This window comes from Engystomops pustulosus, chromosome 1 (assembly GCF_040894005.1).
Source record: "Engystomops pustulosus chromosome 1, aEngPut4.maternal, whole genome shotgun sequence".
NCBI lineage: Eukaryota > Metazoa > Chordata > Amphibia > Anura > Leptodactylidae > Engystomops > Engystomops pustulosus.
The window spans coordinates 65221693-65238670 of record NC_092411.1 but is presented as its reverse complement, the minus strand read 5'-3'; the positions used below and the strand labels follow the sequence as shown (position 1 = coordinate 65238670).

General features: G+C 38.2%; 1 protein-coding gene across 6 annotated transcripts in view; it reads right to left on the bottom strand.

Annotated features, from left to right (window-relative positions):
- NOS1 (nitric oxide synthase 1) overlaps positions 1 to 16978 on the bottom strand; it is a 162372-nt gene that overhangs the window by 8776 nt on the left and 136618 nt on the right. For all 6 annotated transcript variants that reach the window (XM_072142576.1, XM_072142565.1, XM_072142582.1 and 3 more), the window contains exons 8-25: positions 16645 to 16786; positions 15986 to 16125; positions 14927 to 15101; positions 14057 to 14158; positions 13637 to 13831; positions 12971 to 13056; positions 12746 to 12890; positions 10741 to 10845; positions 9671 to 9729; positions 8741 to 8857; positions 6818 to 6992; positions 6062 to 6200; positions 4605 to 4683; positions 3146 to 3339; positions 2134 to 2303; positions 1643 to 1853; positions 1386 to 1473; positions 804 to 925 (exon numbers count right to left, since the gene is read on the bottom strand). In XM_072142576.1, the coding sequence (XP_071998677.1) occupies positions 804 to 925; positions 1386 to 1473; positions 1643 to 1853; positions 2134 to 2303; positions 3146 to 3339; positions 4605 to 4683; positions 6062 to 6200; positions 6818 to 6992; positions 8741 to 8857; positions 9671 to 9729; positions 10741 to 10845; positions 12746 to 12890; positions 12971 to 13056; positions 13637 to 13831; positions 14057 to 14158; positions 14927 to 15101; positions 15986 to 16125; positions 16645 to 16786 (2444 nt within the window). The remainder of the gene's footprint in view (positions 1 to 803; positions 926 to 1385; positions 1474 to 1642; positions 1854 to 2133; positions 2304 to 3145; positions 3340 to 4604; positions 4684 to 6061; positions 6201 to 6817; positions 6993 to 8740; positions 8858 to 9670; positions 9730 to 10740; positions 10846 to 12745; positions 12891 to 12970; positions 13057 to 13636; positions 13832 to 14056; positions 14159 to 14926; positions 15102 to 15985; positions 16126 to 16644; positions 16787 to 16978) is intronic.

The following is a 16978-nucleotide window of genomic DNA, read 5'->3' as shown; positions in this document are numbered from 1 at the left end:
ACAGTCACCAGATCTCAATCCAATAGAGCATCTTTGGGATGTGGTGGAACGGGAGATTCGCATCATGGATGTGCAGCCGACAAATCTGCGGCAACTGTGTGATGCCATCATGTCAATATGGACCAAAATCTCTGAGGAATGCTTCCAGCACCTTGTTGAATCTATGCCACGAAGAATTGAGGCAGTTCCGAAGGCAAAAGGGGGTCCAACCCGTTACTAGCATGGTGTACCTAATAAAGTGGCCGGTGAGTGTATATATGAAACTGTAATTTAATACATTTTAAACCACTTTTATGTCTATTGATAACAAAAATCAGGTAGTATATCAAATAAAAACCCTTCCACTTAAAGGGCCCAAGCTACCAATACCAAAGTTTGTTAGTACTTCCAATGATATCCCATATCCTGCGGCACTCCTGAAGTCCTAAAGGACTACTTTGGTACCATAAGTAGTGTCTATTTTTCTGCAGTTCGATAACTGATAATACATGTAGAGACATTTACATAAATATAGAAGCCATAAACCATACTATGAAGAGTAAAAAAAAGTGCTGAGAAATACACATAATGGGGCAGATTTATCAAGCAGTCTGAAAGTCAGAATATTTCCAGTTGCCCATGGCAACCAATCACAGCTCAGCTTTCATTTCACCAGTGCTCATGAATATTTTAAAGGGGAGCTGTGATTGGTTGCCATGGGCAATTGGAAATATTCTGACTTTCAGACTGCTTGATAAATCTGCCCCAATGAGTACTTATCTGTACTTAATAATTAGTACATGTTTAATATACAAAACTCTGACCTTTATGCTGCATATCATACAGGCGCTGTTGCCAGAAGCTCCTAAAGGGTGCAATGCCTGTCCCAGGACCAATCAGTATGCAGGGCACATGTTGATCTTGTGGCATTTGGAAACTGGGAGCTCTAAAAGTAAAAAAGTAATTTACTGTAAGGCACAAATTACGTCACTGCAAGTCAGAAAATAAGGGATAAGGAACATATGGGGGGACATTTATAGGAGTTCCTGCGCACTCGCCATGGGCTCTGAGTGTTCACCATTAAGAGTTTGCATGTCTTAGTGCAAATTTGGTCTAAGTCTCCTGATTTATCTGCTGCATCTGGGCGCTTCCATCATACACCAGCATATGATAAATTCCCCCCATGGGGTTCTTTAAGGGGTTCTGTAGTAAAACCTAGGATGGTGCTGATTTTTCCTTCCATTCTTTATCATCTATAATCAGCAGCAACCATACCTGGGTATGGGTATGGGTATACTAGTAGCTGTTATGCCTGCATGTCCATGGAAATACAGTGTATGTAAACAACTTTACATAATGGCTAATGCATATTATAGTGACATTGTTAATATTGTTTTGTGACTTACCCTCTTACAAAACAGGGTACCACTTCATCAGGCTGTATTCTATTTAGCCAAGAGGAGCAGACACCATGATGTATGGGACCATCACCATCTGAAAAAAAAACTTACTGTAAAGACAAAATAAAGTATTCACATGTGTCCACTTGAAAACACTTAGATTTTCTTTTCCTCCAAGTGTTGACTTGATAAAATTTTGATATATAAAGTGTAAATATATATTTATAACAACAAGGGAAGGCAACCAGCCAAGGTAAGTTTACCTCTTGTACGATAGGAAACAACTGCAACGGTGAGGTGAACTTCATCAGGATACATGTCAGGAGATGAGCTGATGGAGTAGTAACGTGGTTGCAGCAGTGGTAGCTGTGTGAGCAGGAGAGATGATGGCATCTGAACTGAGGGGAACTCCTCTAGCACCTCTACAATGGTGGGGTTCTTGTACCACTTCCACTGTTCATACTCTTGTAAGCCCTAGAAGCCCAAATGCATTTTGTTAACACAGAAAACCAAAACAACAATGAAAAAATTCATCGATGAAATTAATTTGTGGGTCTAAGTGATTTTGAAGAGATTTTCAACCTACTTAAAGCATCCCATGGACTTCAAATTCATAAGCATTTAATAATAATAATTTCTGTAGTCCTAGCAGTGTGATGTATAAATATTCATTCTATAATATTTCTTAGTGATAAAATAAAGATACTATATTTTCTTTAATATTTGGTAAAAAAAAAAATCATAAAAATTATACCTTGCTTAAAATCTCCAGGCGTTGCTTGTCTTTCTCATTGGTAGCAAGACATGCTATTTGCTGCATAAGGAGTGGTGTGGGTGGAGTTGTGATATCCAGGAAATATTTGAGAGCTTGGAATATGGTACATGGGGGAATCCTTTCCTCCTCTGTCCAATTACTAATTACACCTGCAAAGATGATCAAACATTTTTTTTAAAACCAGTGTACTGAGTGGCAACTGTTTTTAAAGACCCCGGCTACAGGCACGTTCAGGACATGTGACAGAATTGAAAACTACCAGATGATAAATTGACCCCTTTGTGTTGTTCATGTTTTGATTAAAGGCCTCTTTCACACAAACGCATACTCGCCTGGGCTGTAGGGGGGATTGCGGCATGGCCGTACTTATGGGGAAAGATAGAGCAAGCACTGTCTTTTTCCCCGTTTATGGTACAGTGGACAAACTGTCTATTCAAATGGATGGACGTATTGCCCATTGAAATGCATGTGGCTGTATGCTGCTCGTACCGAAACACCACGGTAGAAGTAGCATACAACCGTAAAAAAACTTTTTGTGCAAGGAGCCTAAAGGTGGGTATTAAAGGGGGTTTCCAATGTTACTGTTAGTTAATAGAGTGTCTTTACAAAACAAGGAATGCATACATATCTCACCCGATTTGTCACCAACCTCCACCGCTACCTACTTCCTCAACACTCACACATGCGCACCAGTCTGAGGCAGGACACAAATGATTGGCTGATCGGGCACAAGCATTTATTTTCAAAACAGGACCAGAGTGTAGAAACCAGTTTTATTTTTATGCCCAGGACCTGATGCCACCTTTTTTTTGCTGTAATCTTCATTTAAAGACGAGATATAAAAATGTCATATTATATGTCCCTGCTGAGTTATCATGAAATGAAGTCACAGAACAAATGGAATAAAATCTCACAAATACAGCTGATGAAATTAAGGAGTAAAAATCTAATAAGCCATCAAACTGTTTGACAGAAGAAATGGTTGTCTTACCTAGAGCTGTATTTCTTTCCTCCAAGATTTCTACCCTGACAAGCTGATTTACTGGAGGTGCATCTTCCAATCTCTCAATCAAGGCATTCACAAGGTCATCATGGTTGCCAGGGAATACTCCCAGGTGGTCTCCTGGTTTATATCTTAGCCCTTGGTGTCCATTTGTGTGTAGTCGAAGGAATATAGTAGACCGACTACAAATAGAAAACCACCTAGTATAAGCCTGTGATTTAAAATACTTTGGAGTATCCTTAGCTCCCAGTGCCTGGCCAGGCTAGTACACACCCCAGTAACCTCTGCAGTTAATTAACATATTAAAATAAAGTTTTTAACAAGTTAGGTTCCAGGATTATTACATTACAGATTAGGGCAGAGGGAGGCTGGGGTAATCTACCATCAGGTCTACTTCTAATAGTAGATTCCTCATGGTAGGTTTCCTTTAAAGCCTTTGCGCCAGATTTATATCGGACTTTGCCTCTAGAAAAAACATGCAAACTGCTTGCACACATATGTGCACTATACCTGATGTGCCACAAATTTCTGCACATAAAAGGGCGATGCTTAGTTGGAGTTTACAACACATTTATCATGCAGTGTCTGACAGAATTGTATTGTGTGCTTTATGTTAGAGGTGCACCAAAATAAAGTTGGCGCACTCTGCCAGAGCACTTTTATAAATCTGGCGCACTCTGCAATGTGGCTCATAGTATTTTGGCATGAGATAATTCAGCAGATCCTATGCTTTGCTACTAGCTGAGGTCGGCACTAAAATTCTTCTTAATGTCAGACATGAAGCTTTTCTGAGCTATTTATTCACCGCAATTGGATCTAAGGTAAAGAGGATCTGTGACAAGAGATGCATAAGAAAGCTGGCTAAAGGAGAACTTCTGCTCAGTAGTGGGGCTAGTACAATCATCACTGAACACATCTTAGTTAGTCACAGATCCAGGCACTGTGACTGTGGTAATTTTCTTATATCTGTTATCCATGGCCTCCTTCCTACTAAAATCAACTTTTAAAAATATGCTAATGAGTCTGAATGGCACCTAGGGGTGTTACCAGAGCCTTTGTATGCTGCAGCCTCACGGTCTATTACAGTCAGTGAGTTATGTACAAGATAGGTTCCATAGGTTTGTTCTTAAGTTGAATTTGTATGTGACCTGTATGCACATGTACAGCCTGATTTTCAGTGTGATGCAGGCGTGTTTTAGTGGTTGGGACGGCACTGCAGGCCTGCCAGAGATGGAGGGTGCTGTGGCTGAATGTGAGCACTATGGGAGAATAAGTGGTTTATTGCTTCTCCAGGCCATATATAACATTTTTTTTTAAATCCCAGACAACCCCTTTAAAGTTTTAGAATTGTAATGTATATATTTCTTATATTAATGGTGAAACGTCTTTTTACTGAATTATACCATGTACTGTAGTTGTGTTTATGGGGAATAACAACTTATTGTACCTGGATTTAGCACTTTGTAGATTCTGACGACCTAGCAGCCTTGCACCATACACCTTCTTTCTGTGAATACTGTACAGGGCTGGTAAGACAGAAATGTTGGATTAGAAATAGTATATTAACAGTAATTACACTATTTTTTAGATTATTAGAAGAACTGTTAATCCTATACACTGTGCTGTACATCTCCTATTGTGTTTCCTTGTACCTGAGCTAAGAGGAAATGGCCATGATAGAGCAGTATAGGTAGCAATGTATTTAGTACTGTCAGATTGCACACACAAACTTCCATAAAATCTAATGATTTAAAGGGGTATTCCCACAAAGATTCCTAAATATACTCAGGATAACAAAATAACACATTCTCTAATTCACTGTTATTAATAAAAATACAGAATTTCACAGATCTAATTCCAACCTGTTTTTATCAACCCTGGTGTATACAATTTTGGGTGCCCTGGGTCAGGCAGGACAGATTCTTCTTATAGATATCTTCTTCTCTCTGTCTCCTGCCCCTCACGCCTCCATTACAAGACCAGTTCACACACAGACATTCCCTGCTGGCAGGCAGCATCATGCAGAGTTTACTCTTCAAGCTATAGACAAGATAAAGATAACTCTGTGTGTGTGTTATATCTTAGATGTAGCATGGTCTCGGGCTTATTTACTAAGGATCCGTGGAACGCACTTTCGTTGTATTTTGGAAATTATCGGGATTTGTGCCGCTGTGACAGCTATTTAGAAGGGGGATTATGTCACAATCGCACCGACTTTCATGCGACAAAAATCGGGGGTGGATCGTCGGACGATCCGACTGATTCGGACTGAGTGCGGGATTAAACTTAAAAATTGTGTCGCAAGACAATGCATACACATACACTGGGGAGAAGGAGGTGAAGTCCAGAGGACCTGATCGGTGAAGCGACACATGCAGGAAATCGGGTGCACGATCTAAGTAAATCCCAGAACAATGCATTCCAGTCTGACATTCCGGATCAGGGAATGCACCAGGGACTGGTATGGAAATGTGCCCCATTGTGTGTTATATTCATCTCATCTCTGATCTGTCTCATGTATGTTTTTCTCTGTGTCAGATACTAGTAGAGCCTTCAGAAGCTAAATAAAAGTGTACATAAGTGTGTACATAAACCTGTAGCCTGAAAATCTAAGCACATTGTCAGCACACAGCATCTCACAGGATTTTCTGGCCACATTTCCTATTAACAGACCTGCCTTAGGGGTTTAGAGATCTGTAAAGATATAGGGAATTCCTCATTATTAACCCTTGCCTCTTTTATACTTTTTGGTGAGCTTAAAGAAAAAAATTATGTATTTAATTGACTAATATTATGTAGAAACCTCAGGTTTAATTTGCTATAACATATATAATAGATCAGTAGGTCATACTTTGCCTAATGTAACTGTAAATAGAATTTACTGCAATAACTTGAGATTTATACCTTGAGTAAGCTCTGGGGCCTCAGCCACAAAGCTGATACGGTATTTGCTCCTCTTCCAGCTGCGATCATTACTAATCAATGAATTGTTAGCTTTTTCGATATTCACGTCATCTCCCACACAAAAGACATCACAGGCAGCCTGTGTAACACAAAGCAAAAATAACCCCTTATACCAGCAAAAAACTACTTAACTAAGGACCTCTACTGGATAAAACATAGACATGACGACATGGAGCTTGAATTGGTCACAAATAATTTAATTTCTGTTTTGTTTCAATAGTACAGGACCGTGCAGGGCCGTATTCTGGCTATTGGGAATCCCTCACTAAGTATAGGTGATAAAAAGGTATTTTGAAAATATTTGTGTATATATTTTTTAGGCACAACCTTGGATAGATTACGTTCAGCTGCCATCACCCTCAACACTTCTAGCCCCTTAAAGCTCAGTTTGCTTTATGTTGACGCTGACTCATTTATTTGCATCACTGATCACAATACACTACACTGATAGGTGTTCTCGGATTATTACTAGCCCCTCCCTTCTCTTTCCCTATGGTGTCCTGTGTTTTCCTTTCTGTGTTTTGTACAACCACCCTCCCCTTTCTATGTTTTGACCTTGTTCTGTTTCGAGCTGGGTGGGAATGCACTCCCTGCATGGGAAATCTCTGCAGCGAATTGTGCTGCTGATTCATATCTCCCCTGATTTTTTTTTTTTTATTGAAAAGACCTTAAACAAAAACTACAATAATATTTTACCTTAAATACTTTTTTAGCCCACGTTCGGAAAGATTCCTCTTGTCCACATAATTCATCGCCTTCCCCCATTTTGAGGATTCGCTCTCCCCCCATTTCTTCTAGCAGAGTATCCACCGCTCGGGCAAAGGCACAAAAATGAGGGTAAGCTCTTGAACCAAGTCCAAAGACTGAGAATCTACAGTAAAATAGAAAAAAGAAATCAAACTATAATACTGTAAAACTACTTAACAATACATGTAAATAAGGATGGAAGTGATTTACATACAAAATAAATAATCCAGCCAGGGCCATATGAGGGATAATAAAGTTAACTTTTAACCAAATTGTAAATATTTATAAATTAATAGAGGTCACAGTTTGCAGAGGGGTCCGTCTGTAACTAGGGGTCGTCTGTAATTCGAGTGTCCTTAAGTAGGGGACTGCCTGTACTTTCAATACCAATGTCCAGCAGTTCCTTTGCTATCCTTCACAGTTTAGCAAAAGTCTGTGTATCTTATCTCCTTATCTCTGTGCTGTACAAATAAGAAAACCAAGTGTGCACAGTGGAGAGAAACCTCAATAGAGAGGGTGCAGAGCCTCCATCGATCCTGGCAAATCCTTCAGTAGTAAAGTTGAAAAAAGTGTAGGCAGCACTGCAAAATTCCAAAAGGTGAACTTTATTGAAACAGTGGTGACGTTTCGGTGTGAACCACCTTTATCAACTTTTTTCAACTTGACTATCTCTGTGCTGGTTTTCTCTGTGATGAAATAGAGTATTTACACAAAAGATACAGGATGGCTTCACAGATAGGAGGGGTTGCCGCTCTGTGCCCCCCTGAGGAGGCATAGGGAGGTCATGTGCTGCTGCAGTGTCTAGCTAGCAGGAGAGCCTTGTGTCTGCAGCTTTGTGGATGCAAAAGTCTCCTACAAATAAATAGTGAGGCAGAAAGTCTTCCCTGTTCTCTGCAGCCAAATATATATTATAGCATAGTTAACCCTTAGTGTTCACACAACACTGACTTTATGCTCCATGTAACTATTAGACAGCTTTTCTACTACTTCTTCCCTTTTTTATGCTTCTCCATCTTATGAAAGCTCCCAGGACTATAGTCCTTTATGTACTCACTACTAGAGATGAGCAGGCACTAAAAGGCTCGGGTGCTCATTATTCGATACAAACTTTTCCCGATGCTCGAGTGCTCGTATCGAATAACGAACCCCATTGAAGTCAATGGGAGACCCGAGCATTTTTTCACGGAAAGAACACATTAAAAGAACAGTGCAGAATAACACATTAAAGATGTTTACCTTGTAAGAACATATTGAAAGAACACTATTCTTCACATTGCAGGTGTTCGCGTGTCTTCCGCTAGGTTAGGAGATGTGCGCAAACATCTGGAATGTGAACAATAGTGTTCTTTCAATGTGTTCTGCACTTAAATGGTCCTGTGTTCACTGTTTTCACAGTTTTTATTCTTTTCTTCACATTGCAGGTGTTTGCACGTGTCTTCCGATAAGTTCGGAAATGTGCGCGCACATCTGCAAAGTGAAGAATAGGATAAAAGCAGTGGAAATAGTGAAAAAAACATTGCTCACTAAAGATGCAGAAAAGAGCAAAGCACAGGACATGGAAATTTTTTTTAGTTGATAAAGTATATTCCGAAGTTTATTATTATCAACTGCTCCATTCATTTATGGAAATTAAAAAAAATGCTTCAAATATTTAGTTATGGCTTTAATACAGATCCCAAACGGCTATTATATGGGATGTCTCAATATATACATTGGTGGAATAACCTAGAAATATTACAATTTTGTAAGGTTCTGACCACTGGCAAATACATTTTGAAAAGACTTTGAATGGACTTCTGTAAATAGCTGAAACTGTACATATTTAGAGATATATGTCATATAGATATAGGAAGCAGAATATTTAAACCTTACCTAACATTGGCGAGGGGACCTGCACTTCCAAAATTATCACCAGGGCCTGTCTCATCTCCAGATGACTTTCGAGCATCAGCATAGGAGGACACACTGTTAAAACGCACCTTGTAGCTTCTAAAGACAAATACATATCCTTAATATTTAGAGACAAATGTATACTTTGTATTGTAGGACTTTGTATAAGGAGTAAGGCGGATTGACACAAAGTAGACAAGCAGTCACTTTTTATGAATGGGTGGCAAACATAACAGATTCCCACTTCATTATGAATGGGACACTTGAAGAAATTTCTAGGAACAAATTTGGCCATGGGTGATTTCACTCTAATAATTTTATTTCTTTGAACCACACCATTCATTTGAAAGGGTTTTTTTTTTTAACTTATAGCTATTGATGACCTATCCATATAAAGTAGAATAGGTACTGACATTTGTGAAGGTCTGACACAATCTGATATTGGTGACCTACCTGTATTAATAGTTCATCAATATCAATAAGCTGAGAAACCAATGTAAAGTAAAGTTATTATTGGCAAAGGTTTGAGTTACATACTGGTTTTAACTATAAATATAAGTTATCTAGGACACCTAATTAACATGATCTGTAAAACATACATCAAGAAACTGTCTGGTCACTGTCATCAAAATTTGACAGCGCTTCCTATAGTAGCCAAAAGGAACTTACATTGACTTGTCATTATTTATGAATGGCACATACTATATATTAATATTTTAAGAACATATCACAAAATTCAAAAGCTACTTGAGATTTAAATATATGTTTATAGGAAAACATTATCTTAACTGTGTAACAAAACAATTGCCCATAGAAACAAATACTTTAGACAGTTTTCATACTTTATCAAATATGATGAATATCAATGATTCAGACCTAGGCATCTGCCTCTACAACTTAACATTAACTCACGTTCTCTCCTCCATGTTGGAATTAGGGTGTCTCATTTCCATCAGGGCGCAGCCAAATTTCTGTAAGAGAGAAAGCAGTTTAGTTTTATTAATTATATTTATGGCACTGAAGAATCTGCACAGGTGTTATGTTATACCTTACAAATTATTTTACTATTATATACATACGGTGGAGCCTATTATCTGAGGTGAGGGACCATCCCTTTAAATCGTAAATGCGATGTGGCATGCAACGCAAATGAATTATATACACCCCTAAGATGTGTGTACACCAGCCTTCGTCTGGCTTAATAAGCCGAAACGCGTGTCGGGGCAGGAGCTACCCGGGTCACGCTGACTGAGACTATCCATATGGGTAAGGACATACAGGCGGTCCCCTACTTAAGAACACTCGACTTACATACGACCCCTAGTTACAAACAGACCACTGGATATTGGTAATTTATTGTACTTTCGTCCTAGGCTACAATTATCAGCTGTAACAGTTATCACAGGTGTCTGTAATTAAGCTTTAGTGTTAATCCCGATTCTTATGACAACCCAACATTTTTAAAATCCAATTGTCACAGAGACCAAAAAAGTTCTGGCTGGGATTACAATGATAAAATATACAGTTCCGACTTACATACAAATTCAACTTAAGAACAAACCTACAGACCCTATCTTGTATGTAGCCTGGGGACTGCCTGTATCTGTATTTATACCATAACCATATATTTCTCAGGCCAAAGGCATTTTCTTGACATCTGGACACATGTGCAATATTATGTCGTGCCTACACGGGCAGAGCTTCTTTCTGTGTATCCCATCTACTGCTGTAATCAGTTTTAGAATCTTTTGTTGATCTTGATTTTAACCAAGTTTAATAAAGATTATTGTTAATTCAACAAATTTAGTCGTGCATAATTTGGCTAGATCTCCGTTTGGAGACACAATAGGTCATATATAAATTATTTTACTACCCAAAAATATGTGCATACCTGTAAATGTATACATAGATCTGTACATATATAATAACACTAGATTATTCTCATACCTATTATTATACTCTATTATGTATGTGCTTCATACCTCTCCATTTTCTGGTGGGTCTCCATTTCCAAAGGTGCTGGTTACCACTAAGACAAGAGTTTCATGCTCTAAATGTACAATGTCATATTCTTCCATTGGCATGGCCTGGAGTTAGAAGGTTTAACTTTAGTGACACTGAAGTCAACAGTAAATGATACAATAGTACAGAAACATGTTTTGTAAGATAATAGGGGGAATTTATGAAGCCACTTTGACTTGACTTCTGGCGCTTTGCTAGCATGCAACAATCCAGCACAATTCTCTATTGATGCTTAAAACTATTTCATCCTTTATTTCATCTTTTAAAATCTTCACTTATAAGATATGATGGCCTTCAGTACAACAGGAATTAGTCAAATAGATCGGCGTGTTTTTGCCATGTTGGCTTTAGTCATGATCTTGCTGAAACGCTTCAATCTATTTGACTTATTCCTGTTGTAATGAAGGCAATCATATCTTATATGTGAAGATTTTAGAATTGGGCTGCTAGCAGAATCTATGGTCTCGGGCCTATCCATGCACATCAAATGGATACAATTGGAGTGGTGGGGTGAAACCTTTTTCTTCTTTTTTTTCTATTGTTAGAAAACACTTTGTGACACATTTATTAAGGCATTTAGACAAATTTCCCCCCTTTCTAACTTGTCTGACAAAGAGGGTGTAATATCTGGGAAAGGGGTGGGGCCAGACTGAAAGCGGGTCTTAAAAAGAACCGGATAGTCACTGCACCAAAATTCATCATCACTATGATGAATCTGGCACAACAAAATAATCGTATCACCTACACAACAGTAATAAAATCCCCCCAAAATTTCCCCCCAATATGACAACCCCTCTTATGAGTGGTCAGATAACACTAGGTTATATCAAACCATGATGCTCTTTACCCGTTTCCTATAGTTGAACTTAAAAGACAGCATCTTCATTGGAATGTGTTATATATTCATGCCAGTAACTCATGCAGACATGTAGATGTGCTTGAGAACGTCTTGTCTTATACAGAGAAGAAATGTCAGGTGTAAGATATATGTATGAGTTGCTGATATGAATAAATAATACAGTGAATATCCCACTGTCGACTGTCTTCTGATTTGGATTGTGAAAATCAAGCTGTTGGGTGTGAAATATTACTATTAAGATGAAAGGGCTATTTTCTACAAATGATTTTTATATTCTATTATATAGGGCTTATTCAGACATATGTATTTGGTCTGTGCAATACAGAACACATGCTGATTGGACTACAGTTATATATTCCAATGTTTTTTGTATGGTGCTGTTGACACAGATCAGACACACAGCAGAACATGTTCCACATGCAGGATCAGAGCAAAACATGGTCTACATGTTGGATCGGTAATTTGAAAGGTAAGAAACATCAATTCTCTATTAAAACTCACATTTAGACAACTCTTTCTCATATGCCGGCATAGACTATATAACTTCCTAGAGAGGTCCTTTGACTCACCATGGAAACACTGCTATTCTTCTCTTTAGCAACATTTGGATCAGCAGTCACAGCTTCCTGCCCTGAGAGCCCCTTCTAATCTCTCATGACCATTTATATAACATCAAGCATAACAATGTTCCTGTGAATTACTTACAGAGTACAGCTTGTATAATAAAAAGACACTGGGGAGATTTGCAGAGGTCTTATGTTCACATGTATCAGATTTGTTGCTGAAAAATCAATGACTGTAAGTCCCTTCCATACATTTGCATGGAGATGCCTTTGAAGCACTTGTGTGGATTTCCAGAAGCTCCAATCATTTAATTGGTACAGTTTTGAGCAACAAATCTGCAATATGTGAACATAACCTTACATTGCTTGTCTTGTAGTAAATGCTTGGATCTCAATAAGATAGAATGCAATCTTAGCAGAAAAGAAGAGTTTGCTGTATTTCCCATCAATCCATAGATGACAAACACTGACATCCTCTATCATGACATTGATTAATTAATGCTAGAAACACAATAGGCTGAGAACAATCTAATAATGCCTTACCTTAGCATCAAAGGCGTGCTTGAATATTTCACATAATGTTTTTGCATAGACTTCAGATTTGCCAGTTTCAGTCGCATAAAGGATTGTAGCCTTAACTCTTTTTGCCATCGCTTGTCCCATTAATTTAGCTGAAAATTTAACTGCCCTGTGAGAGGAATAGAGCAGATATTTACAAAAAGGAAGCAGTATTGATTCTCAGACACTAGGTTACTATACCCTACTCACTTGGCCAACTTCTTGAATCCAATGGCTCGCTTCTTTGTTGGTGTCCCATTCACACCTTTCCAAACATGAGTATTCCAGGGGTCCGGCTGCACATATCAATGTATACATGTATGTTATTTAACCCATATTAAGCCTCATGACTGATACAGAACATGTCTGCAATTTTTCCGGGTTTACCACTCCATTTTGTAAGATATACAGCTCTGTAGCTTTGATTATTGACTACAGTTGACCTGCATTAGTCTTGGGTAAAATGTACTCTGCGCTCAGTATACACATTCAACTGGACAGTTGGAAGAGATCACTGACTGTCCTGATACATCTGACAATTAATGATGGAATTTTGGATATAGTTTACTAAAAATCACAAGCGACCAACCACCAGTCTGAATATGGCAAGATTAGCCAACCGTTTAATGTGCATAGGCACAAACTCTCCCCAGGTTGGATTTCATCATGCATACGCCTTATGTTCAGATGTGTGTGACTTGCATGAGTATTGGAGAACATAAAAAGGAGTCTATTTAACCATCTTGGTTAGTCTGCATCTAAATCTTCTGCATTTTACAAATGTATTATGTTTATGGTCGTAATATTTATTCCCTAAAAGATTGCGTGCAATGCAATAAAACTTTCAATTCTTTTTCTATGTAAGAATCATATTACCTGATATTCAAAGGAAGGAGTCAGACGATAGTTGAGCATTTCCTGGTGAAATACTGGAGTAATACTTCCAGACATTGGGGGCACTATCCAGACCCAGTCAGCAGGACACCCCCCACGGCACCGGTATTCATTTTCCATATGCTTAATAAATGATTCTGTAGCAGAGTGATGATCCACTATGGTTACTTTATCACTCTAAGAAAAAAGGAAAACAGCTAATTATGAATAATAAGTTTTGCAGAAACAGATTCCTTTGAAGTGTAGCATTACATCTTATCCTCATTCAAGTAAATGGACACAAGCAGCTCCACACATCTGCTACGCTATGTACCCCCAAAATATATCCACCACAGTTATAGCTTCGTGACCTAATGATGTGCTCCCTTAATCACAATGGTATAGCACAAATGAATGACATACCTGATAACTGTACAGAACAGCAATATTAATTTCCACCAAAGCTTGGTCTTTCCACAGCGAAGACATTTTTCTTGTGTCCAAGTTCATTCTTTTGGCAACTTCCTGCAGGAAACAGTTTTACTGAATAAGATCTGTCCAGATGATAAACTATAACATATGCAGAACAATGCGCCTGGATTATTTTAGCGTGCATGAACAATAACATTGGTTATAAAGACATCTCTTCACACTGAATAAGCTTTATTCCTGATGTAGTTTTTTTCTAAGTTTGCACATGTATTTATTAAGTGTTTGCTCCATTTTTGTGTTGCGGTTACAACAACTGTGCCCCCAATGGGGGGTGTTAGTTCTTAGTCAGAGTTTGTAGCACATTTATTACTGCGACTCAACACAGTTCTATCGCAAAATCATGAAGCAAAAAGCACTAAGTAAAAGAAGGTGCAACTGTGTGCACATCCTTAAAACAGACCACATTAACTAAGAGCGGGTGCCACTATTGGATTATTTGGCGCAAAATACTCATTATAGAGGCAAACTGCATGACGGCAGATTGCAATACTTTTCATATATTTTGGCCATTGCATGTACATTTGTCATTAGATACAGAACTGAATTTTCCCATAAACTACCTTTGTGGTATAAGTCAACATTTGTACCTTTTTTTCCCTCTAGGGATTTTTGTTGTTAATAAAATAATAATGTTGTCCGCCTATTGTTCATCCTATCAATACTTATTTTTATGTTATCAGCATTCAAAAATATAGTACAATGTAAATTCTAATACCCAAAATAAGAAAATTACAATGATTACAGTGATGTTTCATTATCTAATGCTACCAAAAGGTGGAGCTCTTTACCAGGCCACAGTACCTCCAGTATGTTATAGCGGGAGTTATCACAGTAATCTCGAACTCCAATTTCAGTCCCCATGTACCATCCACTGAAAGGACAAGCAGTAAATTCCAGGCCACCGATCTCTAACAGTAAACTGGACACAGCTGGCAATCCGTACCACTTCAGTCCCAGATCCTTGAACCATTCTAACCTAAAAATACAGATTATACAGTGGTATGAACATACATACACAAAGGCTCTTATATGTATGTGGTGCAATTCATGTGACAATAATAACTGGAAATCTCTGCTTTAGCACATGATTATACTATTGCAATATATCAACATGAGGGATGGCATGTAGGCAGAGAGTTAGGTGACAATTTAATATAAAAGTAGCAATGCTTTTTTTTCTCCTTTTGCAAAAAGATTACAGTGGGGTTTCTGACTTACAAATCCTGAGAATATGTCATCAATAATAGAAGTGCAAGTAGTGAAATTCACCCAGGGAATAGAGACCAAAACACAGCTAAAGGAGGACCAAGGATCTGCAGTAACCTGTCACTATACAGATAATGAGGATTTGTTTCTGGTTTTGTTTTCTGTATACGTTTTGGCTCCGCTGCTGTTAGCCCTTTGTTCATATGGTTCAGTACAGTGAACTTGTGGACTCACTTTTACATGATTGCAGTGAATGGACACTTATTTTCTATTCTATGTAAATAGGATGAGTGTTCTTAAAAGGACATCTACCACCAGGATAAAGGCTTGTGAACCAAGCACACTACATACAGGTGTTTCCCCCCTCTGGCAGGTTCTGCTCTTCGTTTAGCTTCTTCTGCACTTATTTTTAAGAAAAAAAAGGCATAATTTTTAAATTTTTTTGCTGAAAAACAGGGCATGAAAAGCTAAAAGAAGAACAGATCCTGATACAGGGGTACACACCAGCATGTAAGTGCGCTTGGTTCACAAGCCTTCATCCTGTTGGTTTATTTCCTTTAATGGGAAAAACTATTTTACAGCAAATTAATATATAGTCTTATATATAATTTTTGCACTACAACCGATAGAAGTCTCTGGTTTTGATTATCATACTTAGGATGTCGGATTTGGACCTCCATAATTAATTCTGGTGGGATCTCAAACAGTTCAGGATCATTGCCATCTGCTTGAAGAACTAGAGGAAGGACATCGAAACGGCCTCGTGGAGCTTTCCAGCCTTGCTGCATACAAATCTGAATTTATTAATAAGGAAGACAGAATTAGTAGCAATATGACCAGTTAAAACTCAGAATCTTATCAAATTGATCAGCTTAAAGGGAGTCTTCCACTTCAAGCAATTGTTATAATCTGCTGGCAGCATGTTGTAGAGAAATGCACTGTGATTTTCAGCACATCTTTATTATTTCCAAGATATTTCTAGTTGAATCCGTATTCTAATGAGGCTCACAGTTCTCCCAGGGCACTTCTTCACCTAAATCACTTTCTCCTTCTTCTATTGTCATCCCCTTATTCTCACAAGACAAATCTACTGTTTATATGATGGAAGTGGTCAGACAGGAATAACAGGCTGCCGAGAACATGCTCTTTTTGCCTCAATAGCAAACAGGTTAAAATGGGAATTTCCCAGAAATAACATAATGGGCAGAAATAATTAAGGTATTTTAGAAACCATTCTGCATTTCTCTACAACATGCGGACAACTGATCAGAAAGCTTAGAGAGGTGGTAGACTCCCTTTGATAATGTTATTACCTCGGTTAACTCTACATTAGCTGGGTCCCCAAGCACCGATCCATCGGGCTGCTTATATCCAGCATATCGGATAAGTTGTGCATTCCAGATCCTGAAGTCATGCTTTCCATCAGTCCTTTGGGGGAAGATAGTGATTGCTGATCTGTAAAGAAACACGAGACAAACTTCAATTAACTCTTTAATGCCACAATCCTTTTAGGTTTTTTTGGGTTTATGTCACTAGTTAAACTATGACTACATTACAAATTGTGCAATTTACATCCAGAAGCTGTAGTTTTTATGTTAACATGGGGTAAAATAACATGTAATAGGTGGAGTTAAAGGCATTTATATG